Source organism: Sinocyclocheilus grahami, unplaced genomic scaffold (assembly GCF_001515645.1).
Source record: "Sinocyclocheilus grahami isolate Dianchi unplaced genomic scaffold, SAMN03320097.WGS_v1.1 scaffold162.1, whole genome shotgun sequence".
Taxonomy (NCBI): Eukaryota; Metazoa; Chordata; class Actinopteri; order Cypriniformes; family Cyprinidae; genus Sinocyclocheilus; species Sinocyclocheilus grahami.
In genome coordinates, this window is record NW_015505341.1 from 895,834 (window position 1) to 922,433 (window position 26,600).

General features: G+C 36.1%; 1 protein-coding gene across 3 annotated transcripts in view; it reads right to left on the bottom strand.

The window, feature by feature from the left end:
* LOC107593000 (tubulin polyglutamylase TTLL4-like) overlaps nucleotides 1–25,151 on the bottom strand; it is a 27,605-nt gene extending 2,454 nt beyond the window's left edge. Inside the window, exons 1-17 of one of the 3 annotated variants that reach the window (XM_016282583.1) lie at nucleotides 25,080–25,151; nucleotides 21,371–22,774; nucleotides 20,772–20,842; nucleotides 20,560–20,614; nucleotides 18,365–18,483; nucleotides 18,085–18,195; nucleotides 17,711–17,787; nucleotides 17,346–17,540; nucleotides 17,182–17,264; nucleotides 16,973–17,101; nucleotides 16,753–16,875; nucleotides 16,490–16,588; nucleotides 16,242–16,376; nucleotides 15,055–15,192; nucleotides 14,429–14,525; nucleotides 9,996–10,206; nucleotides 9,835–9,905 (exon numbers count right to left, since the gene is read on the bottom strand). In XM_016282583.1, the coding sequence (XP_016138069.1) occupies nucleotides 9,835–9,905; nucleotides 9,996–10,206; nucleotides 14,429–14,525; nucleotides 15,055–15,192; nucleotides 16,242–16,376; nucleotides 16,490–16,588; nucleotides 16,753–16,875; nucleotides 16,973–17,101; nucleotides 17,182–17,264; nucleotides 17,346–17,540; nucleotides 17,711–17,787; nucleotides 18,085–18,195; nucleotides 18,365–18,483; nucleotides 20,560–20,614; nucleotides 20,772–20,842; nucleotides 21,371–22,695 (3,039 nt within the window). In that variant the 5' untranslated portion in view covers nucleotides 22,696–22,774; nucleotides 25,080–25,151. Of the gene's footprint in view, nucleotides 1–9,834; nucleotides 9,906–9,995; nucleotides 10,207–10,488; nucleotides 10,532–14,428; nucleotides 14,526–15,054; nucleotides 15,193–16,241; nucleotides 16,377–16,489; nucleotides 16,589–16,752; nucleotides 16,876–16,972; nucleotides 17,102–17,181; nucleotides 17,265–17,345; nucleotides 17,541–17,710; nucleotides 17,788–18,084; nucleotides 18,196–18,364; nucleotides 18,484–18,978; nucleotides 19,005–20,559; nucleotides 20,615–20,771; nucleotides 20,843–21,370; nucleotides 22,775–25,079 lie in introns of those variants that run through there. The other 2 variants (XM_016282584.1, XM_016282585.1) reach the window with 2 other exon arrangements.
* Nucleotides 25,152–26,600: the final 1,449 nt, after the last annotated feature.

Here is a 26,600-nt window from a genome sequence, read left to right on the forward strand (position 1 = left end):
TACAATGTGATTTTCTGGATTTTTTTTTCTCATTTTGTCTCTCATAGTTGAGGTATAGCTATGATGAAAATTACAGGCCTTTCTCATCTTTTTAAGTGGGAGAACTTGCACAATCGGTGGCTAAATACTTTTTTCCCCCACTGTATATCTTATAAGATAAAATAATGATAAAGATTTTTTATCTTTGTTCACTTTGGCCTAAATGTCTGCCATTCTTTTTTATTTTATATTTTGTTAAGGTGTAAGAGGTGTTATGTTTCTGCACTCTTCCATTTTTAGCAAATTAAGAAAACTTTGTCTAAAAACAATTTTTGTGATGGTTTGTATTTTTTGTGCTCTGTATGGAATATCAGCGCCTGTTTAAGTGATGAACTCCATTACTTGTGTTTGTTTTCAGACATGATAACAGACGTTTTATACTTGTGCTACAACTTTTTGGCCTAAGCTACAAAACTTTCAACCTCTGCAGCACCAAAAAGTTAACGTACAGCCCTGATGTGCCAAATGAGCTTCAGTAGAACAACAGGGAACTGCGGTCTGATGAGATATTGTTATATGTCAGCAAAAAACTTTCCTGTCCAGTCAGCCATTTTACTGTGCTCACGGCGCATGTTCTTCAACTGTATGAGAAAATGAGGCACACGCTCACTTCATAAATAAACCGCACTAGAAACTGTGAGCATACATTGTCAGTTAAGTCACGAAATTACCAAAACGGCGATTAAAATGGCAAAACTGTGCCTGCATGTATGTGCATTACATTTAAGAACGTCTCTCAAATGCATGCAGCCTACTGTAATATTCTGCAATTCGAGATCACAATAGGGCGCAATTCTTACATTATTTTCCTTTGTACAGAGCTCGATTTAGGTATGACAAAAGTGCTGCAATTAATTCATTTGGACAACTAATAGAATGTTAAACACTGACTGACAACTGACTGAGTTCATTGATTATATAAAATTCAGTGAAGGTTGACTATAGTTATCTGCATGTAAATAGTAAACAATAAAATAAGAACAAATAAATTAATGACAATCAATAGCACAAACAAAAACAATAACAAGAAATGTTTTCAGTTAGGTCTAACTATAATCTATACTCAACTGTAAAATAACACTGGATAGTCTTCACTGTATAATGAAAGGCAGCAGCAGGTTTATTTAGGCTGCTGTCTCTTTAAGACCTAATGCACGGATCTAATATACTGTTACACTCTCAGCTTTCTCTGATACACTCAATGCTTACTTTTCTTTTTAGGAGCATTTGCCCTCCTAATTAAAAAAAAAAAATAGGAGCACCTTCTGATCAATAATCAAAAATGTGCCTTCCTAATACGAGCTGACATTTGACTGACAAAGTGACTTACAGGGGTCTTTTCTTTTTACATTTTCAATGACATTTTCATCTGTCAAATTTAAAAATGTATGTTTATAAGCTTTTTAAAATTTCTATTTAAAACAATATAATACGAAGTAGAATAAGACAAATAAGTTACCAATCATATGAAATTAGTATTAATAAATTAATTTGTACTACAGAGGTGGCACAGAAGAACACAAAAGTGGCTTGTAGGTACATTTTCAGACGTTTAATGAGACTCAGAGGTGGCATGAGTGCAATTAAATTCATACATTCATGTGGAGATTAATGTTTTAAATATAACATTTTGAATACAGAAATATTAAATGGTTTAAATAACTGAAATTATACGCTAAAAATGAAACTAAACCCACCAGCAGGTGGCGGTAACTCACTGATTTTATCACTGAATCATTCATTCAATTGATTTGTTTGAACAGCTGATTCATTCAGGAATGAAATCTTTATGTATGGGTAATCATGAATCACTGACTCACTAGATTCATTCAAAAACGCACTTTCATTCATGAATGAAACTCGACTGTGCTTGCTTTTAGAGATGCACAGCGGCTCAGCTGTTACTATATTTGGAAATATTTTCGTTGAAGCAATATATACACAATAAGACAATAAGAAAGTTTGCAGGAGCGTGACACACACGTTGCGGGAGTGGGCGGTAATGGTCAGAAATTCAGGGGGAGCGGGCTTAAGAAAACTGTTCCACTCAGGACTCTAGGCTGCGCATCAACACACACGTTTTTTTTTTTCGCGCTCCCCTATCTCCACCCCCAATCATTAGTGCCGCTTGTTCGGTCATTGACAGAACATATAGGACAATTTTTTAAATAGCACCATAAACAAAATTTATTTCAAATTTAATTCAAGCACTTTCAAGGACCTATGTTTGTTTTCAAGTACTTTCCAGGCCTTGAATCATGTGAAAAGAACTATATTACAGAGTGAAAATGGTAAAGGAGACAATAAATGATCCTCTGCTGCCATTTAGTGGTCATAGTGTGAATCATGACATTCATTTTAATAGTATCTGTTTTTCTACCAGGTGAAATCTTGGCAGAAATGTTCCACTTAGCATGGCAAATTTTCCATGAATTATCTCTTTAAGTAAAAATGGAAAAAAAAATGTAGATGTTCTTTCAAATAAATTTTACTATATAAAAATGTGCAAAAATAATAATTTTGTGACAAATGATATTTATATTCAAATTACTTAACTAAAAAGTGTGCCAAAGTACATGTGTCTGAAAATGAAAATTAATAAAAAAAAATGTGTTCTACTGTCTGGGGTCTGCCATCAGGAGTTAAAGGAGATATTATATGACACACTTTTTTCTTTTTTCCCTTGTTTTTACTTTTCACATTTTTCCCTATGGTATTAAAAAAAGGGGAAGGGGGTTCAAACCTTTGTATCATTTTTCCTTGTATCCTTCCATGCACAAGCTAGTAATGGACTTGGTCATTGACCAAGTGTTAGAGAATACAGGGGGGCGCCGCCACTGATCTTGCATACTCCTCGGCAAATGTGCAGTTTCGCCCCTGATTCCATTATAATATAATATATAATCTGAATATAACCTTCTTTCTACCACCCATGCTGAGCAGCTTCTGCTTAAATCACAACACCATTTTTATGCGTTTTGGTGTTAAAAGAGTAGTTCACTTCCACAAAACACAAAAGAAGATATTTTGAAAAATGTTCGTATCGGAACATTTGATGGGCAGTTGGGCACCATTGAATTCCATAGTAAAAAAAAAAAAATTCTGTGGAAGTCAATGGTGCCCATCAACTCTTCTGATACTAAATTTTTTTTAAATATCTTCTTTTGTGTTCAACAGAAGAAAGAAACTAATTCAGGTTTGGAAGAAGTGGAAGGTGAGTAAATGATGAAAGAATTTTCATTCTGAAAGTAAACTACTCTTTCTGGCACTACAACTTAGACTTACAATTGCTAAAACTTATATCACCCAAATCCAAACCGAAGAAGGCAATATTATATCAGAGCCCCTTTTTACCTCTCATTGAATTAGTCAGACTCCCTTAAAGATCCTAATGTTATCAGTAGGTTTTTTTTTTGTTGATAATCTCAACATTCCTCAAATTAACCCTCTGAGGTAGAAGACCGCACCACACAGATAAGAGTAAGGCGTCGTTTGAAACTGCAAATGGTCTACTTTTATTTGTGTATAGTCATAATAACAACAAAACTATGTGCTTTTGTAAAATAAAGAAAATAAACAGGTTGTGCTTTCAGCCGTCTCAGTCTCCGCAAATATCTTTCTGAAACGCGTCACTAAAATGAACCAGAACTCAGCGAATACTTCACACACCGACATGAGAAATATATCTATAGAAAGCTTGACGTGCCTACTTTTAAATGAAGTCAGTCATGTCGAAAACAAATATTCTCTGATAAAGTAATTCGTATAAAACCAGCGCAAGGTCCAGTCTTTCACATCTGAGCTCATTATCTGTAATGTGATCACTCCCAAGTGCAGCGCGCGCTATTCATACAGTAATCATCCACGTGAGACACGAACATGTAAAATCCCACATCACCTCTGTAAACTAAGTGTGAAGAAGTTCATCTCGGATACTTTTCGTTTCTGGAAGAGACACGCTGTGAGGAATAAGCCAGAATTTACCTCAGAAAAAGAAAGCGATGCGACGCGCGGCTTGAGCAGCGGAAGAGATCATTTCTGACGAGTAAGTCATGTTTTATTACTTGCATTAGTTGTTATTGTGTTATTGTGACATAACTTGTACACATTTTACTGGTTAGACTTTTCTAAAACTATAATTCCTGACTAAATGTATGAAATCAAGTGAAACATTTTGAAATATGTCATGTCATTCAGTGTTCGAATTGTGTCAAACCTCTTGTGGGGTCCCCCCTAACCAGAGTGTGAACCAACTGCAGGGTAAGGCTAAAAGTAGCCTATGTTAGTGTAATGTAGGCTATAAACTACACACATCATAAACCCACCTGTTTAGACGAGTAGGTTACCTCATATGATGTCAGGAAATATTTTAATATGATTGAATTTGTATTTAAAGTGATCACAACTCAAAAACATTCCAAGTTACAAATTATAATGCTTTAATTTACATAGTAATTCAAACGAGTAAATAATGGAGAAAGAGAGTAAAGAACATTCACATTAAAGAATATTATCACTGACTTCAGTCAAGTCAGAGTTTAAGCACTCAAAATTCTTATAATCAATGAAGCTGTCCATACACTGTATGATAAATTAATCTGTTACTTACATAATTCATTCATCTGCACTTTGTTGCTTATGATGAGAAAATTTGGGGGTCCCTTAATACTTATGGGAGGTCCGGGACGACCGGGACGACCCCCCCCCCTCAATTCGAACACTGATTTCATTGCCTCTAAATGTCTCACAACACCAGGCTGTTTTTAATGTTATATAAAACAATACGATATAAAATAATACGAGTGTTTACACTGTAACACTATTAGAGTCTAAGAGATTTAGACCAATCTACTGTGAAATACTCTGATTACTCAGACACTTAGTTTCTCAGATATAAAATGTTTTTGTATTGTATAATACATACAAATCATGCTTGTGTTTATGACTACAAAATCATGTTTGTTTGTTAGTTTTTTTTTTTGTTATGAGTGGGCAATATTAGTGATTGCTTTTTTCTTGGTGACCAGATACCCTGAAGACTTCACTTCAAACAGTTTTTCTCTGAAAGTTCTGTACCAACATCAGAAGCTTTTCAGCTACATTGGGCTGATATTCTACATGAACATGGATATAAAATATGACTTCTGATGATGGGGCTGTTTTTTTCTTGAATCCATGGAAAGCAGCAGCAAACAGATTGGAAATACCAGGTAAGGTTTACTTGTTTCAAAAGTTGAACGGGATCTGTTTCCAGGAATGGCACAAAGGTGTGTTACTGTTCACGTCTCTGTGTTTAAATCAGTGTGCTCAATAATGTTTCTTTGACATTAATTATGTATATTTAGATTTTACTGTGTTGTAAATAAAATACATTATTTTAGTCTCCTCACATTCTTTCTTACCTGCCTTACAGTCACAGTCACACTGATGGGCCATTAGGGGAGGGCCCTTTGTCTCTCAGGTGTGAATCACTAAATATTCATGGTCATTGTCACTCCCTCGCATACGGCCTTTCTAACACAAAACCTGAAGCCTTAGTCTCTATCAATACGGAGAAGACATTCGATCGTGTTGAGTGGGACTATTTCTTCTTTACATAAAAAGAAAAATTGGTTTGGTGATAAATTTGTGTCCTGGGTAAAACTCTTATATTCTTCTCCCTTGGTGTGCGTGAAAACAAATGGTATTCGTTCTAATAATTTCCCTCTTCATCGTGGCACTAGACAGGGTTGCCCGCAGTCCCCTCTTTTGTTTGATATAGTCATAGAACCTCTTGCAAGCTTCGCAATAATCACACTATTACCGGTATTCTTAGTGCAGGAAAAGAACTGAAAATTTCTCTCTATGCAGTCTACGCTCTATTCAGATCCAGAAACCCATCTTTCCTATGTCTTGAATGTTCTAAGACAGTTCAGTTGTGTCTCAGGTTATAAAATAAACCTGCATAAGAGTGGGTTTTTCCCAATTAACTCTGATTAGAGAGCTCTTCCAACGCCAATATTACCATTTATTACACGGCTCTGTGGAATACTTGATTCTGATTGGTCAGTCACGACTTTCTGAGCTACGTTATCCCTCGATAACAACCGGTAAAAGCTGATAACACAGGCTCATCCGGTTAACTTAAGTCGTCATTGTACGCTTGCTAGGAACAGTTTTTCTTGGTGGAAGCTTTGCATTTGGTTAGCTAATAAACTATTGGTAAGATATTAAAACAGTTTTGTCTTAAATCAATATCTTTTATAGTCATAATAATTTTTGTGGTGAAATGTTGTGCAATAAGTGGTATGACAGCATCGTATCCCTTAAATGTCCATCTAGTTTGAACTTGCCATCTTCACGGAAGCTTTGTGTTCAAATATTTCAACTCAAATCAATATTTTGTCTAATTATTTACTTATGTGGCAAGTAGTCATGTAATAAGCGGGATAATGTACATCCAGCCAGTTGTTATAGCAGAATAACCCCCGACAGGGTGATCTGGACCCGACGTGAATCGTTTTCCGATTGTTTTATTTTAGATATTGAACTATGCCCCCTAGTAGCATTATTTGAGCCTTCTGCTTGATAATTGCTAAAAGGCTTATATTACTGAACTGGAAAAATCCTTCCCCACCCAGCTTCTTTTATTGGATGCACAACCTGATGCAGCTTATTTAAATTGAAAACATCAGATTTAAAATACTTGGTAATACAGAAAAATTTCAAACTACTTGGGGAAACCTTGGACAAGCGTGGACAAACCATTCACTCTTGTTCAATGCAAATGCTGTATGCTGGAATATAAGCAGTCATTTATTCCGTCATGATCACCCGGGTGCTGATAGCGCGTGCACACAGGTGAGACCTGAACAGCACACGTTGATATCGGTGTTTAAACTAAACTCATTTAAGCTTTGCCAGTTTAAACATTTAAGAGCCAGAGGACGCGAGCGCAGTGAGAAGATTTGTGCGTGCGCTCATCCGAAGCACGCAAACCCGCGCCTCAGAATGCATGCAAATATTAAGCGCTCTCTGAAGTATTGTGTTTGAATGGACAAATTCACACAAAAATTATGTCAAAATACCCGTCTTGGTAAGTATCCTATAGCAGACATAGCCGGTGTTCTGACGATTTGTGCTACCCTGTCAGATTTTGCTACCTCTCATTAAATCAGATGGTATAATTTGATAGCGAAAAGTGCAACCTATCAGATTTTGCTTCCAGCATGATATTAATAAGGTGTGAGGCTTTAATCTGATAATCAATAATCTGATAGGTAGCATTATTTGTCAGAACACCGGCTGAACATACTGTATCAGTGCATTTTCTTAAAGTGACAGCACTTTCTTAATATTAATCGAACAGCAACAACAAAGAAATCCCTCTCTGCTCTTGATTGAATAGCTTTTGTAACTTTAATAAAGATTAATCTTTAATTTATACAGTAAAATATGCAATGCTGTTTTACATTTGATTACTTTATTCAATTTCTGTACCTAAAAACTAATGCCAGACCTACCTAAAAAAAACCTGAAAAGCACTGTTTATTTTATTTGTATCTTTACTCTATTGTATTTATTTGTGCTGTTGCTTGTAGTTAGATTATTCTTATTTTCTTTATTTTTATTTGACGGTAAAGTTTTTCCCTAAACATAGCACATACCGAACCGTACCGAAACAGTGACTCTAAAACCGTGATACAAACCGTACTGTGAAAAAGTTGAACCGTTCCACCCCTAATTTACACAGTGAATATAACTTTTTTTTTTTACTAATATATAGTTTTTATTCATATTTTGGTGCAACTAGTGTTACAGTGTAAACACTCATATCACTTTTATATCGTATTGTTTTATATTTTACAGAACATTAAAAAACAACAACCTGGAGTCGTAAGACATTTAGATGCAATGAAATGAAACATTTCAAAATGTCTCGCTTGATTTCATACATTTAGTCAGGAATTAGGCTATAGTTTGGGGAAAAGTCTAACTAGTAAAATGTGTACAAGTTACGTCACAATAACACAATAACAACTAATGCAAGTAAATAAAACATGACTTACTCGTCAGAAATGATCTCTTCCACTGCTCAAGCCGCGCGTCGCATCGCTTTCTTCTTCTGAGGTAAATTCTGGCTTATTCCTCACAGCGTGTCTCTTCCAGAAACGAAAAGTATCCGAGATGAACTTGATGAATCTTCACACTTAGTTTACAGAGGTGATGTGGGATTTTACATGTTCGTGTCTCACGTGGATGATTACTGTATGAATAGCGCGCGCTGCACTTGGGCGCGATCATATTACAGATAATGAGCTCAGACGTGAAAGACTGGACCTTGTGCTGGTTTCATACGAATTACTTTATCAGAGAATATTTGTTTTCAAGATGACTTACTTCGTTTAAAAGTAGACACTTCAAGCTTTCTATAGATATACACTACCGGTCAAAAGTTTGGGAACAGAACGATTTTTAATGTTTTTTACAGGAGTTTCTTATGCTCATCAAGGCTGCATTTATTTGATCAAAAATACAGGAAAAAATGTAATAGTGAAATATTATTATGATGTAAAATAACATTTTCCTATTTTAATATACATTAAAATCTAATTTATTCCTGTGATGCAAAGCTGAATTTTCAGCATCATTACTCCAGTCTTCAGTGTCACATGATCCTTCAGAAATCATTCTAATATGCTGATTTATTATCAGTGCTGGAAACTGTTGTGCTGCTTCATATTTTTTTGGAACCTGTGATACTTTTTTTCAGGATTCTTTGATGAATAAAAAGTTAAAAAGAAGAGCATTTATTTAAAATAGAAATCTTTTCTAACAATATACACTACAGTTCAAAAGTTTTGGGGTCAGTAAATTATATTCTTTCTTTTTTGAAAGAAATTTTAACTTTTATTCAGCAAGGATGTTAAATTGTTAAGAAGTGATAGCAAAGATTTATATTGTTAGAAAATATTTATATTTTGAATAAATGCTGTTCTTTTTAACTTTTTATTCATCAAAGAATCCTGAAAAAAGTATCGCAGTTTCCAAAGAAATATTTGGCAACATTGATAATTATAATAATAAATCAACATATTAGAATGATTTCTTAAGGATTATGTGATGTTTTATACTGGAGTAATGGCTGATGGAAATTCAGCTTTGCATCACAGAAATAAATTATATTTTAAAGGATATTAAAATAGAAACCATTATTTTATATTATAATAACATTTAGCAAGATTACTGTTTTTTTTCTCTCTGTATTTTTGATTAAAAAAAAGCAGCCTTGATGAGCATAAGAGACTTCTTTAAAAAACATTACAAGTCTTACTGATCCCAAACTTTTGACCGGTAGTTTATCTCTCATGTCTGTGTGTAAAATATTTGCTGTGTTTGGGTTCATTTTTGTGTCGTGTTTCAGAAAGAAGTTCAGGCAGACTGAAATGGCAGAAAGCACACCCTGTTTGTTTTCCTAATTTTACAAAACACAACTATTTTGTTGTTATTATGAGTGCACTCAAATAAAATGTATTGCTCTTATCTGTACGATCAAAACTGACAGTGCAATTTAAGTTATTCGCTGCGTTATCAGGAAAAAAGCCACTAAACGCGCTGGCACATTTGCCGACCCCAGAGGGTTTATAACCCCTGGTTTTAGTATAATAACCCCTATTCTATTTCACTCAGAAATACGTCACATTGCCGTCACAACTGTTTTCATGGTTTAATTACTTTTCTGTGGTAATTGTCTCAAAAACCTCTAATTCCTAAAAGCAGCTACTGTGGTAGAGTGGCATTCTCATAAGTACTTACGTGATGAACAGAATCTGCCAGGTTCCCCAGGTGCACCCTCTTCTCACACAAATCCCTCAGTAGATTGATACCTAAACAAAATATGGAAAGAGTCAAAATGGATAGCTACACAAACCAGGTCAGAGTTACAGGTCATAGCACAGTGCAATCCAAACACATACCTTTGCTCCTGTTGAGCCAGTATGTCTGTTCCCATTGGTTGAGGAGGATGTTGAGGTAGCGTGGTTGCTCAAAGAAACGGAGGTACCGGGAGGAAGCATGAGAGGGAAAAACTCGTTCAAAATCTCCTTTACGACTCAACTCATCCTCACTTTCTGCCAGCACACGCACATCATCAGGTGTCAGCACATCCAGAATTGTGGCACAGAAATCCTGCACACAAACAACATATTTCATTCAAATGTGTGTGGAACTGGGGCAATGCAGTCAATAGTATTATCAGTAACTACCAACTTGGACAATGAGTTATTGTTATTTTCATTTTATTCTGTATTAAAAAAACCTTCAAAATGATGTATGATTTGTTGGAATCGGACAAAAAAAATGACTGAGCTACACCTGTTTGAATTCGATAGAGTCAGCAAAGTCAGTTTTGAGAAAAATCTAGTTAATGGTTTCTGAAGGTTCCAAAACAAAATCACCTAGCATCCATACCTTAAAATCTCTGGAAATATCACCAAATACAGCATACACCAATCTATAGGAAAAAGATATGTTTTTTTTTCTATGATACCAAAATGTACCACTTGGGGTGTTTTGACCAATCACAGAAGATGTTATTGCGACAAGAGGTGTGAATCTTCACTTGCCTCACGATTCAGAGGGTAACGATTCGACTATAAAATTATTCTCGATGCATTTGTTCCTCCAAATCTTTTCTTAACAATAATTACTATATTAAGCATAATATATTTTTGTTATTTCATCTTTGTTATTAAAAATAAGAGCAAAGATGCAAACAGTAGAACAAATATAAGAAAGAAACATTTAATTAACAGTGCTTTCTTCTTTTTACATCTAAAAAGAATCATTCAAAAAAACAAATTATCAAATGCAAAAATCACTGCATAGCCTTTAGTGTATTCATTACAAATAAAGTAGTTCAATCAAGAGCACTGTGTGATTCCCTCTCTCTTTTATTGTTTGATTAACATTACAGGGGTCATGAACCTTTTTTATTATTTTGTACTGTTCTCTGAGGTCCGCTTATAATGTTACCAACATTTTTACATAGAAAAACATCATAACTGAGAAGTAATAGGCTATTTTCTGTCTTGTTTTGACCCCCTCTCATCAGAACGCTCTGTTTGAATAGATGTGGTGGATTGTAGACTTGGAAGTAAATGCCCACTGCTATGATTGGCTAACAGCTGTGTGTGTTTGACAGCCTACATGCTTTATAGATGGACGGCCACTGCTGTGATTTAGGTTAAAATGCATAAATACTCAGTACTTATTAAACGATCTGTAATAACAGACAAAGCAATAGTGACCACATTATAAAAAGTTACTCACACTTGTGTGGTGTGACATTACTGTCTTATCTGATATAGTCGGCACAGCATCGTATTTTAGTATCAATCTTTCTGAAAAACCAGTGTTGAATTGTGCCTTGTTTGTAAATTATTCTGCGGTAAAATTAAGTGAACAAAGGACCAAGTTCTTACTGAGGTGGTCTGGAAGTTCATTCACTATTTTCTAATGTTGGGATCAGAAGGAAAGCAATGCAAAGACTGTGTTTTTCCACAACTTGGCACTGAACAGCATCTTTATCGTTTGGTTTCTGCGTTTGCCTCTCTTGTTATTTACACTACATGTGTGAATCGGTGGGCGGAGCTAAACATGCAGTGATGTAGAAGCAGGCATTGATGATCTTCTGCGGAGGCGGGGTTTAGCCACACTGTTACATCATAAAGCAGCACATTCCACAACCTGTCGTTTTGGCAGATTGGCTTCAATATAAGCTGTTTTTAGACTAACGAGAAAGTTCTGAAACGTACAGGATGTTTTTATAGTAGAATAACCTCTTATTAGGGCTGGGCAAAAAAATCTATTTTTTGATATATCGTTTTTTAAAATGTGGTCGATTCAATATCGATTCTCGAAGGCCACGAATCGATTTTTTTCAATATTTATTTCCACAAACATTGAACATAAGATTTACGTTTATCTTATTACTAGTCTAATCCCCTAGATGTCACCCCCTTATTTGCCTTGCGCGATGTTACAACGGAGAGTCCGTCATTAATGGCTTAAAATGGCGGATTCAGGTGCGTTCCCGATGTCAACACCACCTTCCAGGGCTCTACAGTGCGACCGAAAACTACTGCGTGTGACTATAAACATTTTTTTAGGAGCACCAGTGCGAATGACCCGATCATCATTATACTTGTGATCGCTCAGGGGAGCTTCAAATGTTTCTACGTGTTTTTGCAGCTTTGAGTAATGCATCACAGACATATCTCACAAATCCTTTCATAAGCAAAGTGTAGACAGGGTGTAAATAAGAGATTCATTGCGCAGTGTAGAGAGCTTCGTGGATTATAAATGTGAGATCGAGATGAACTAAGATGAGTGCCAGCTTTTAATGATTTTTAAAGGAGTTTGTAAATGTGATACTGATTTAATACAATACAATAAACAAGAAGTTAATATTAAGTGACTTACATTGTCTGACTATAACACTATTGTCTGATTTTGCTCTATTTCGTCGTTGAAAATAGTTTAAAACAAAGTCACAGCTCAGCCGCTGCGCATCTCCATTTAAACAAAGCGGTGTCTCGTTTATGAATGTATGAAGGTTTTTTTTTAAAATGAATCTAGTGAGTCAGTGATTCAGGATTACCCATTCATAAAGACAGTCACCTGATTCATTCCTGAATGAATCAGCCGTTCGAATGAATCAATTGAATGAATGAATTGATTAAAAAGCTTATAATATATAATTTTTTAAAGAATTTGACAAAAGATTACATACTTTTAATAAAGTTATAGGAGTCAAATATCACCTCGTAATGGGAAGGCTACTTTTTGATAACATTTTGGATAATTGTTTAGATGGTGCACCTAAAATTTTGAACGTGCTCCTACATTTTTTAAGTTAGAAAGAAAAGTAAGCTTAGAGCCCTGCCTACACATAAAAAATCAGAGGTATGGAAGCATTTTAGATTTCGCAAGCACGATAACAAAGATACTGTGGACAAGAACAAAGCTATATGCCAAACAGTTGATGGGCCCTATTGACTTGACTTCCATAGTATGGAGAAAAATATATGGAAGTCAATGGGGACCAAAACAGTTTGGTTATCCATATTCTTCAAAATATCTTCTTTTGTGTTCAGCAGAAGAAAATAAATTCATACTTGCATAAATGATGACAGAATTTTTATTTTTGGGTGAACTATCACCCAAAATCCAGTATTAGTTTTCCTACACCGTTCATAGGCTTGCAACCTCCATGTTACAGCTAATGCTGTGAGATTTTATGTTTGTTTTGTTTTAAACATAAAATAACCTGATCCTGTTTGATCAAGGCATGCGACTGTTCTGACTTGACCAATTTTTAGCATCAGTTTTTCATCTTGCATCAAAATTCTGTCTATTCATTGTATGCATTTGAAATATAGAGTTGGGTTTTGTTTTATTGTACCCAAGTGTACCTAAAATAAAAAGTGTTTAATGTACAGGTTTGTGGCTCTTAATTTCCTATTAACTAACCATTTGTAATCTTATGTTCACTGTTAATTTTTTATAAATATAGGATTTGTATTATATCTATATTCATTCATATAGTCAAATCAAATCGAAAATTGAAATCATAAATCTAAATTGAATCGAAAATCGAAATCGAATCGAATTGAGAGCTTGAAAATCGAAATCGAATTGAATTGGAACATCTGAATCGATACCCAGCCCTACCTCTTATATGTCAAGGGATCAAAAGATCAAGGGAATTTTGATTTCTCAGTTCATGACCCCTTTAATGAGACAGACGGCCTATATATTAAGACCTACTGTAATGCACGGCTATAATATAATGTTACACATCAGATGTTTGTCCACAACAGTAAACCAAACGTTCACTTAAGATATAACAGGTTATGTTTGCGTGAATACTTGCCAAAACAGATATTTTGAAATACTATAATTCTGTGTGTATATGTGTATATCGGGATCGCGAGCTGTCTGAGAGGTGTCTTTGTGCGCAAGCTTCGGATATGTCAGTCAGCACGAGTAAGATCCTTTTTGTGGCTTATCGCTATTAATAACTCTTTCAACATCATTCAAGTCTCACACTTTTTCTCATTCCTGCATGCTCCTTTTAAAACCAAAACCAAAATGTCAGAAGCAACTTTTTAAAACAAAGAAGGTAGACTTCTCAGAAAACATACAAATAAAGATAATTGTAGATGTTTAATTACTATGGGATCATTAGACAAGGGCTTTTTGAACTCATTTTTGTGAATACCTCAAAATCTACCAAAATTGACATTTTTCACTTGTTTTGCCTGTAGCTCGTAACTAGCCCGTGTGCATTCCGACTGATTTTGCCAGCACAAGTCACATATGATAAAGACGGGGTGTGTTTGAGTACCTGGTCTCCAAAGCGCTGGCTCAGATAAAAGGCTCTCTTTACTTTCTCATCAGTTGAAATGTCTGATCGCCATTTCTCTCGTACCACTTCACACAAACTGAACAAGAGTAAAACTTCAATGAGAGGCATAAAGATATAATTTTAAAATAACAGGTAATAAATTAATGATGTACTTTTACATTGCCGTTCTAAAGCTTGGGGTCTGGTAATTTTTTTTTTGAAAGAATTCTTATATTCACCACTTTTTTAAAATACAGTACACCAATAAAGTGAAATAATATCTTAATTTATAATAACATTTTTCTATTTTTTTAGACTGGAGCCATTATTCCAGTCTTCAGTGTCACATAGTCCTTTTTATTTTCAGTGTTGAAAACAGTTGTGCTGCTTTCTATTTTTGTGGATATTTTAATCTTTTTTAAAGAATTATTTTTGATGAATATAAGTTTAAAAGAACAGCATTTATTTGAAACAAATCTTTTGAACATTATTAAAGTCTTTACTGTCATTTAATGCACAAAAGTATCACTTTCTTTTAAAAAAATCTTACCTGACCCCACACTTATAAATACACAGCAATTTAAGTATACACAAATTTTGAAATACAATGTAATATCAGAACTGACCTATTGGTGGAGCTGCTGGCACTGGAATTAGATGGTGCAATGTCTTCTCTTAATGGCAACACAAAACCAGCGAGGTTCAGCAGGTCTCGTATCATCTGACCCTTGATGCTGACGTCCAGCGGTGTGTTAGAATGGAGGCTAGAGAGAGCCAGAGAAAGGAAGAGGAAACCTTATGAGAAAGATATTTGGTACAGGGCACGGCGGGATTCAGTAGATCACAACAGCTTGGAAAAATAAAACGATAAAAAATAAATGATCATCTTTTACAGAAAAATCCTCTGGTGCATTAAAAGGGATAGTTCACCCAAAAATGAAAATTTGATGTTTATCTGCTTACCCCCAGGGCATCCAAGATATAGGTGACTTTGTTTCTTCAGTAGAACACATATGATGATTTTTAACTCCAACCGTTGCAGTCTATCAGTCGTATAATGCATGGCAATGGTAACAAAATCTATGAGAGTAAAAGAAACAAGCACAGACAAATCCAAATTAAACCCTGCGGCTCGTGATGACACATCGATGTCCTAAGACATGAAACGAACGGTTTGTGCCAGAAACCGAACAGTATTTATATATACTGTTCGGTTTCTGGCACAAACCGATCGTTTCGTGTCTTAGGACATCAATGTGTCATCACGAGCCGCAGGGTTTAATTTGGATTTGTCTGTGCATGTTTTTTTTACTCTCATAGATTTTGTTACCATTGCCATGCATTATACGACTGATAGACTGCACTGGTTGGGAGTTAAAAATCATAATTTGTGTTCTACTGAAGAAACAAAGTCACCTACATCTTGGATGCCCTGGGGGTAAGCAGATAAACATAACATTTTTGGGTGAACTATCCCTTTAAAGAGGCCATATCTTGAGCTTATACTGTAGGTAACCGATAGTGCTGGGGACTAACTAAAGCAGTACTAGCGACGCTACTTGATAACTTATTACTTAGTGTAAATGTATGTATTAGAGTCACCTTTCTTTTTGGGACAAATAAACACTGCTCTGGTTATTTCAATATATGATGTTGTCCAATTATATAATATTACTCCTAATGTCAGTGTGATTACTCGTTCAGTAATTAGTAGCATAGATATTACTCTTTTAAAAGGGTAGTTTGACTTAAAGTTTCCTGACTACTGTAAATTCTGAATAGCTTAAGCTGCAGGAGTTCCTGTGTGCTGCACCTGGGTGAGATGTTCACCTCCAGCACCCATGGCTTCAGATTCTCATCCAGCATGATGTCAAAGCCAAAAAGCTCATGACAGCTGTAGGGAGAACGTACATGCATCTTCACCAGCGAGTTCACATATGGGTCGGACCTGCCATGGGAACAGAGATAATACACTCAGGTTCAGTTTAGAGGAACGTGAATGCGTACACATACACAAGAACAGTCTACAAATACATAAGACTACAACTGCAGAAAACTTACGCGATGATGGTTTTGATGACCATATCTTTTATCTTCTCCCAAATGAGAGTGGTGCTGATCCCTTGAGAACCCAAGTACTGCCACAGTGCCTTCAAAGCCCTGCATAAAATAAAACCTTAATCATTAGACTGTATAACACTTCTGAGGTCGGTTCTAATATTTTTAGGCCATGAGTTGCCTGCGGATTAATCACAAAACCTCATATCTTACCAGTGAAGGACAGACTCACCCTGAACTCACGAGTAATATCTCTTTATTCTTACCATTTATGGCCCTGACAAGCCTTATCATCGCTGTTACTCTGATATTCAGAGTTCTTCTTATTTACACTGTAGTTTGTAAGGTGCATAAACTTGTTGTTGAGGGTCTTCATTGAAGGAGAGTATCTGTGTTGAATAACAATCAGAAAACACCAAATTAAATGAGCAAAGTCCTAAGATTTGCACAGTTTTAAACACTTTCAGTTAAATGGCATATACTTACTTGCAGCTTGCAAAACGGACTAGTCCATCATTAAAGATGTAAACTCGAAGTGGGTCGTAAGAAGTCACATACACATAGATGCGTAGATCAAACTTATTCCCACTGATGAGGTAGGGCTTGTGAAGATACCTGCAGAAATACAGATCACATTGAGATCATAATCCTGTCTCAATTTGGAATCAAATATGTTCCAAGATCTTCCAACAAACTTCTGCACGAGGAGCGGTCTCTTGCGTGGCATTTGGCTCCACTTGTGAATGACCTGAATGCCAATTCCACGAGCAGATGCAGGCTAAAAGCGAGAAACGGCAGCATGTCAGTGACAAGAATGTCAGAGAGCAATTTCACAACAACTCTAGTAATGTAACGGCACCGGTTTGACGATCCATTTCTGCTTGCTGCCTCCATCCTCCCAGGCCTTCCTAAGCAGCTTGATATCCTGTGGGAGAATGAAGGAGCGTGGGAAGAAGCCAAACTCTCTTTTGCCAAAGTGTGCCTGCATCTTGGACAGGTTCCTCCAAAGTCTATCCTTCCGGCCGATCTGAAAGGAGCCTGGAAAGTGGTTCAGCTGCCAAACAGAAATGCATGCTTGTTAATACTCAGCTGACAGATGACTCAACTTGACAGATCATTTAATGACCAACACCAGGTCATTAAATATGAGAAACAATCTTGATGGATTTTTATTACAAAATGGTAATACACAGATGTCAAAACACTTCAACTTCCCAATCTTACCTTCTGAAACTCTCTAATGGCCTTGAACCCAGGTGACTTCATATGGTGACCCCAACAGCCAAGCCAATCATGACTCTCTAGTGAAAAGACATATTGGTTTTCATTTGTCATATGTCGCCTAGCAATGAGGAGCATATTTCTGTGTGAGTTTGCATTTGCAAAGCAACTTCAAAGTCTGGTAGTGTGCAATCCTCATTCGTTTTGTATAGGATCCTCAGTGTGTATGATGCCTAGGGTTTTAAAATCTGTTCAGATTTTAAAAGTTGTGTGGTGCATTCCAGCCTTAATGCAAGCCAAAAAAAAAAGCTACCAACAGTTTTTATTTTCAACATCACTAAAAACACAATGTTACAAAAAGGAAGCCGTCGACTTACTTTTGGTGGCTTTGAAGTGTGATCTGGAGATGGTGTTTTTCACAACATTGGGGGTGACTGTAGTTATCTTCCATTTGAGTAGCTTCCTCTGTTCAGCAGGCAACAGCTCCACTGTGAAGGGAGGAGAAAATGTTATAACAGACAGTCTTGAAAACACAAGGCTGTTATTTAATAGAGAAAAATGTGTATTTAACGATCTGTTCATATTGTGTCTGACATTGGTAATAAAGAACCCTATAAAGTCAGCGCTTTTGTGTGTCTTGGTGTATGGTATGCCAACCTCTTTCATCAGCAGTGCTGAAGTACAGCGTGGAGGTCATGTGGGGGAAGAGACTGGGAACAAGTGCAGGTTTCTCCACCAGATCCCCCTCCACATCAGGACTAATGGGCTCCTTGACACTTAAAAAGACACAAGAAATCAAGAAATATTAGTAGGCCCACACAGAATCTCAAGAGCATATTCAGAAGCACTAGTTATGGAGTACTACAATTCCTTAACACTTGTATGTTCAACTTTTTGGCTAATCTGAAGATGCTTCTAGTTGTCAGTAATAGTGTAGTATTCTCAGCTCTGTTAAACACACAGAATTACCAAATAAATAAAAAATCAGCACAGAAAACTGCAACTATCTGACATTACCTTAAGTGAAATAAGATCACAAAATGGGCAAGAAGAATCACAATCCATTTTGAATTATTTAGGCAAAATACTCTTATAAAGATTCGTATACTGTGTTCAGATGTCAACAGCCAGCTTCCTCATATACAAATAAACCAATTCAGATAGAGAATTCAATAAGAAACTTAGAAAATTATATTTAAATCGGACACACATACAACACAAGTTGTCAACTTAATCAGTGGAAGAAGGATACAAAAACCTAAATAACTCACGTGACAGTCATGTAGAAACGCTGAGGTTGATTCAAAATGGTAATTTACACTGAATTGCACTGAGTGTGAAGTTACACTCCACATGGCTCTTTACTTTGAGTGGGAAAAACAAAACCAGAAAACACCTACTACAAACAAACCCATTAGCTGGACGTCACTTCATGACAATGCCTCCAGAGGCCTGTTACAATTCACTACTCATTTTCCTGTTATAGAGGGATAGTTCTACTTCTGTCACACAAGAACAATTGTGGGACCTTTCTACAGGCCTCTGGCTTTAAAGCTTTTCTCTGACAGCAACCACTAGAACAAACAAAAAACTGTCAGGTCTTCCTCTGTGTTGCTCATCACCATGGTAATGTCAGGTGACTAGACGAGAAGCATGCATAAGACCCTCTTCTACTGTAATCTAGCCTTCATAGTGAGCCTTACTTTGCACTCTAAATCTCTGCATCAAAAGTAGATCACCAGCAACCAGCACAAAGCCGGGATTAGCAGACAGACAGAGATCTTTGAATCAGCAAAAAGATAAAAATGGGGATTTGCTAAATACTGTAGCCGAACTGTGGAAAAACTGTGTATAGGGAATGTTTTGAAAAACTCATCTTTTGTGTTAAAAATCAATTCGTTGATTTTATATAGACTACATTGTTACTGACCCCAAACTTTTATATGATAGTGTACGATTTTTTATTTTATTTTTTTGTTATTCAGCAAGGGCACAAATTGATCAAAAGTGACAGTAAAGAAATTTCATGTTATCAAAGATTTTTTCTATTCATCAAAAAAATATTAAGCAGCAAAACTGTTTTCAACATAATAATAAGAAATGTATGCCAAACATGCATATTAGAAGGACTTCTGAAGAATCATGTGACCCTGAAGACTGGAGTAATGGCTGCTGAAAATTGAGCTTTGCATCACAGAAATACATTACAAAAATAACTGTAAATGAAAATATATATATATAAAAAATATATATATATATATTAAAAATGTAATAATGTTTCACAATATTACTGTTTTTACTGTATTTTTGATTAAATGAATGCAGACTTGGTGAACATAAGAAAATTATACAGGGGTGTGTGAGCTACAAAAAACTAAATTTCTTTCTGCAGTCAAGGTCAACATGTTCTGAAAGACACTGAGGTAGAGAACTGATTTATCAGAAGACAAGTGAATGTTTAGGGTGAGCGTAAATGAATTTTATGGGATATAAAGAGTAAGATAAACCAGAAGTATCCATTTCCAGTGAAAGGAAATAGAAGGCCTTTTAATAAATTGCTTATCCAATCAGCTGTAAGATTTTTTTACTTTCTTTCTATGATAAAGCAGTACAAATGACTGTTCTGAAAATAAATACTTGCATTTAAGAAGTAACCCTTGTAGCTCGCCAAAAGAGACCCTACCAAGGCTTGTGATTAAAACCTTGCTTAATTTTAACTAATGAGTGCCCTGACTTCATTTTGCAGGTGGATTTCCACCACTTTTTTAAGAGAGATAGTTAATAAACACAACGTAAAACAGTGAGATTCGTCCTGGAGTACTACATTTGTCAAATACAAAAAGTCTAATTACTTGGATAAGCCTGCCATGGATGTTGTTGAGGAGATATCCCAATCATCTGAGTCAACTGAAGAAGAAAAAAAGTAACATTAGATTTTAGGAAAACATAGTCAGACAATGAAAAATTTTTTACTTTATACAAATAATACATATTGATAAAAGAGTTCTGGCTACACAGGTTCATGTATGCTGAGGTTAAAGCAACACAGAAGCAGTTCTGTTACCATCATCACTGAAGTCATTCTCCAGCTTATCTGGAAGCTCCTCTTCATCACCGTCTAGTAGCATTCCCTGTCTGAAGAATGAATTACAATAAAACTTGAGAGAACTGAGCTCAGACATGTTACTTTTACAGTGTATTAGATACACAATATTTGAGAGCTTTGAAGTTGTGTCCAAAATGCTAACCAATTTAAATGATCTGATTCACTAAAATGACTTAGACTTCCCAACAGCAAGTTATTTATAGACATACAGTACTGTGTAAAAGTTAGGAGTCAGAAAGATTTTTTTGAAAGAAATTAATACTTTTAAAACTGATCAAAACTGATAAAGACAATTATAATTTCTATTTCAAATAAATGCTGTTCTTTGAGCTTTCTATTCATTAAAATAATTGACAGAAAACTGTTTTCAAATAGAAAACAGATATTTTAAATAGTAATTCTTCACAATATTGCTTGTTTTACTGCATTTAATCCAATACATGCAGCCTTGGTGAGCATAAGTGACTTCTTTCATAAACATAAAAAAAGCTTATCGACCCCAAACTTTTGAACAGTAGTATACATACAAAAACAATTAAACGAGTAAATGTGCACACCTCTGAATCTCAGGACTATTCTCCTCCTCTTCTTTAAGTGTCATGGTGCTTGTGTTCACCTGAGAGGCCTGACAACATTCCTCTTTTGTGAGCTGAATGGCAGATATCTGATTTGTCACGGTGTAAACAGACGGCGACTGAGGAGAGGCCATATTGTGGCCAGTCGCCTCTGAAAAGGCACAAACACCTCCCTGTGTCTTACCATCACATACAACAGCAGAAGGGCACTTCTCATCCGTTATATCAAAACTGAGGGCACTGTCGGTTTCCATAGGTGCAAAACAAGACTCCTTATCTTCATTAATAAGGCAGATGGGTACAGTACTACCTGTGAGATGTTTTATGTTGCTAAGACCGTTGAGTGTCCGGTGTCTTGCATGTACATTTTTTTTGGTGAGTTTTTGCACAACTGTGGCAGCGAACTCTGCCTCAGAGTTGATTTTTGTCACTCTTTGAGGAGCTTCACCAACACTGTGTCCCACACAGCAATCGAGCTCAATTGGTCTAGTGTCTTCCGCTACGATCTTCTCAAACTGCCTTAAATCCTTGGGCGCCATGCTGTGGTTTAAAAGCACATCCGTGCATATACCTTTCAAAGGCACACTCGGTTGGAGAGGTTTTGTTGCATCTGCTATGAGGCCTCGAGAATGTGTTCCATTGCAGCAAGATACGATATTGGCAGGACTGTGCAGATCACCAGTCTCTTGTTTGGAGTATGTGGGCATTTTGGCATTTGGGGGCCGCACAACTCCATTGCTGTTATCCCTGAGCTTGTTGCTCATCCAAGGCAAAGACTGATTAGTAGGCATGATTTTCTCAATTACGACCCTTTGAGAAGACGACTTAGGTGGGGAGGGACAGGCAGGACAAACAGACAGCTGAGACGAAAAGGCCCTTTTTCCTAACAGCCCTGACTTGAACCGAAATGAATCAAGGTTCCAGTGGGACTGACGGTGGCTATGGCATGCAGCAGGAGCAGCGTTAATATGTGGCAAGCTCTTAGATAAAACACTGTGTGTCCTTAAACCATTACTAGCACCATTCAAAGAACTTGCACTTGTGCTCTGTCTGCGGCTGACTGTTATGGTAGGCACGTGAGGACAGGCACGTTGTGTGGGGATCCCTGAGACACAGTAGGGCTGATCATACAGCACTCTCACATTCGGCTGAGGCACCGAATCACCCACGCTGCCCTGCAATCTCTTTCTTTCAGTGTTGAAGGAGCCTTGTGCATTGGTTGAATGCACTACTGCAGACTTGGCTTGGATGACGAGGGCTGGCCGTGATGCCCCATTCCTTATGTCTTCAGCTCCACTGGAGGCCATTAATTGCCATCTCACGCCCCCCTGGCATGGGCTCTGGCAAACACATGAGTGAGGAACCGAAGGACAGAAGGGGCTACAACTGTAAAACAGAGAGAGAAATAATACCAGTTATTTATGAAATGCTCACTGTGGCATTTTAACACCATTTTGTAATCACCATTATTTAATAATCCGATATGGCCAAACATTTGGTATTCTTGATGCTGCTCTGTTGGGCTCCATTACGCACCGTTTAAAAAGTTAGATTTGGTCTGCCTCACTGGTCTAACAGTGCTCGTCATTGTTAAAATGAATAAGATGGCCAATGAAATCCAATAAGTTCACAGAAGCCAATCATGAATTAAAACACAATACTTCAGAGTGTGAAATGTAAGTAGCTAACTAACACTTATATAACTTTTTATGATAGAAATGTTAAACGGCTAACAATAACATTCAACTACTTGACTTTTTGTGAAATTTTGCCATTTCAAAAATATATTTCACTGTAATAGAAAATAAAGGCTATCATCATTTACACAACGGATATAAGTAATAACTAAATGTGATGAAACATGAAGCATTAACAGAAGGGTGATTCCGTGTCAAATCAACCAGAGGTCCCCAGCTCAAATTTTGGATTGTGTCAATATTATTTCTAGGGATGCACCGATATGAAAATGTTGGCCGATACCGATAACCGATTATTCTTTATATTTGAAAGCCGATAACCGATATGTTGGCCGATAAATCTATATCCAAATTGTTATATACTTTTTGAGAGCCTGATTACAAAAAAGGTCTCATCATTAAAAGCCACATCCCAAACACTTCAACATAAGCAGCCTAGTTTGAACGGTGTACGTTTTAAAAATATTTTTACTCTCCCATTACCAAATTTAGTCATAAACAGAGGGACAAACATATATAGTGATGAAAGCCAAAATATTAAATGTCACAGATGTGTATTTACTGAGTAATCCACTATTTTGTAGAAATGACCATTTTCACCCGAGATTTGGAGCCAAATTAGAGGGCTGTAAAAATGACTTAAGAAAGCTGGCAGCATCATTTTATTTTTACACAGAGATTGGTCATTTTTTACACCCCTGTAAATTGGCTCTAAATCTTTACAAAATAGTGGATTACTCAGTAAATACACATCTGTGTCATTTATTATTTCGGCTTTCATCACTATTTATGTTTGTTTTTCTACAGAAAAAATATGAACAAAATCAAAAATTTGAGCGGGGGTGGGTTGGGGGAGTTTCCAAAATTTGGTTGATTTGATTACAAATTTTAGTTCAGTTTTTTCTTTATTATTTTTAATTCTTAAATTATTGAATCCCTTTAAATAAAAAAAGACCGTAACTACAACACCTCGTCCTGCCCCCCCCAAAAAAAGTTCAAAAAAAGTCCCCCACTGTTCAAGACATAACCTTACCGGTTAGAAATCATTTTACGGAGACTGACATCTGTATGTCAGATACCAACCCTCTGAATGATTACATTGAAATGATTATCTATATAAAATAATAATTAATTATTATAGTTACTTTGTTAAAAATGTCTCCAATAAAAGTCTAAATGCAGACAGTATATCACATCACACTTTACTCTACACAAGCACACACAAAAAGCATCTACCCGATAAAATATTTCAGAGTAGAACAAATCCAGAAAATAAATAAATAAGTTACATGTATAAAATATTGACTTTTGAAAATTTCTGGGTCTAGAAAAGACCATTTAAAAAAATGTTTGGACATGTACCATAGTGTTCTTGAATATAATGTGGAATAAGATAAAAGTGCATGCACATATTTGATACTCTGTTTAGTCTGATAACAAACTAAAAGAGCACTTGGGATTGTGGGATTTATGAACCCCAAAATACTCTCTGTCTCATCAGATTTTCAGACACTCAAACACAGTTTGATCAAAGGCTTGATCTTTTCAGAGTCCTTCGTTTGATCTCCATAAGATTAGCTAAACCTACATATTCCCGCTCTGTAGACATTAACACCAGGTTGTTTAAGCTTTCCTCAAGACTACACGCATGAACGGGGCTTTATTGTTGTGAATGGAGTCAAAGCAGACACACAGGCTGGGACTCAAAACCCAGTCAGCTGCATGGCTAGACGGTATTTCTGGGAATCATAGCCGTGTAAATACAGCCTACGTTGGCAGCGCACTAGATTTTGGGACGCGGCCAAAACGAGGCTAACCGTTAGCCTGTTAGCTTACCACACAACACTCGCCGCACAGTAGAGTTAACAACACTTTCTCACGCCGTACATCACCAGCGTCCTCGTGTACGGGACGAACACGTTTCGTTGATCACTAACGTTTATTACTACACAAAGACTTCTGTCTATTTCAGTCAGCGATAAAACGCGTCTTACCGGTTCTGGGTGACAGGCTAGCTTGAGTCTCCCGCCTCGTGCTGCTGCCTGCACTGACTGTCTGACACTGACACCCACGCTGTCTGAATTACTGCTGCTGCTAACGATTGAAAATCGCTTTCTGTAACTGAAAACAAATGTGCTGATATAAATTAACATTACATGAAAAACTTAAACGTAAAAAAATAACAAAAAACGACAATTAGAAATGTTGCCTTGGCAACTAACTGAGATCAATAAGTAGGTACTAAAACTCAAGCTATATAGAAATATTGAAAAAAGAATATAACATTTGCATAATTAAAAAGCTCATAAAAATGACTAAAGCTAAAATTATAATGAAAACTGAAAATATATAAAAAATGTAATATAAATACTACCGGTATAATAGTGTAAAAATAACAGGCCTACTAAAATAACACTGGTCTGAACCATAATAGATCTTTCTAATAAAAGTTAGATGAGGAGAATAACGACGCACCACTTATTTTGTAAATGCATAAACTGATACACAATATATTTATAAAGAAGGCGAGGCTAGTTGTCACACCAATTGCTATAGTTAATACTTCTCAGAGGTTTATTTTTGAATGACAGTTTATTTACATTTTTTAGGCACATGCATTAAAGTCTTGTCATGGTTTTGGTTATCAAATATTGTAGTTAATAAACTATAAGGTTTATAATATATATATATATATATATATATATATATATATAAACATTTACAACAACTATAGCAAAATATGATGATAAAATTATCAAAACCTTATAGTTATATATCTCTTGTGACAACTTTCCTGTGTGAGAACCAGTTCTGGTCTTCCCTACATACATATATACAAAATACATGTACATATATAAAAAAATCGACAGAACATTTTCTATATAATAAATGTTATGAAGCTCTGACCAATAATAAAACTCTTTAAAAAAAAACAAGGACAGTTTGACACCAGATAGATATGAAAAAAGCAATTAAACATACCTTGAACAAATTCACATCTTTTATGATAAGTTTATGAAACTAAATAAAATCACCAATAAAACAGAGAACAACAGATCCAAGGGAAGTTTTCTGTGGTAAAGCTTGAGCCAACTGACTAAATTTATCCAATGTCCTCTCGAGTTATTGAAAACTCCTTTACAGAATGAAGTAACCCAGTATCACCATCTCACATGCACTTAAAATTAAATATGCATTGTGACAAACCACCTGCAATTCAAACTCTCAGCAGGTCACCATGATGCTCTGCCCTTAGACACACACACACACACACACACACACACTTGGTGAACTAAGCAAACAGTTGCTATAAAACACACAGTCTGTTAAACATATCCTGGTGGCTTTACATTAAGCTCTGCAATACCTTTTAGTCTGAGTCAAGGATGAGACTGCACCATTTCAGTGACCCTCATGAAATCACAATGCTGTGCTGTCGTGTAAGATTCTCAGGTGAGAGAGGGCTCTATCAGATCTTTTCTTCAATGAGCCCTAGACTGACATGACACTGGATA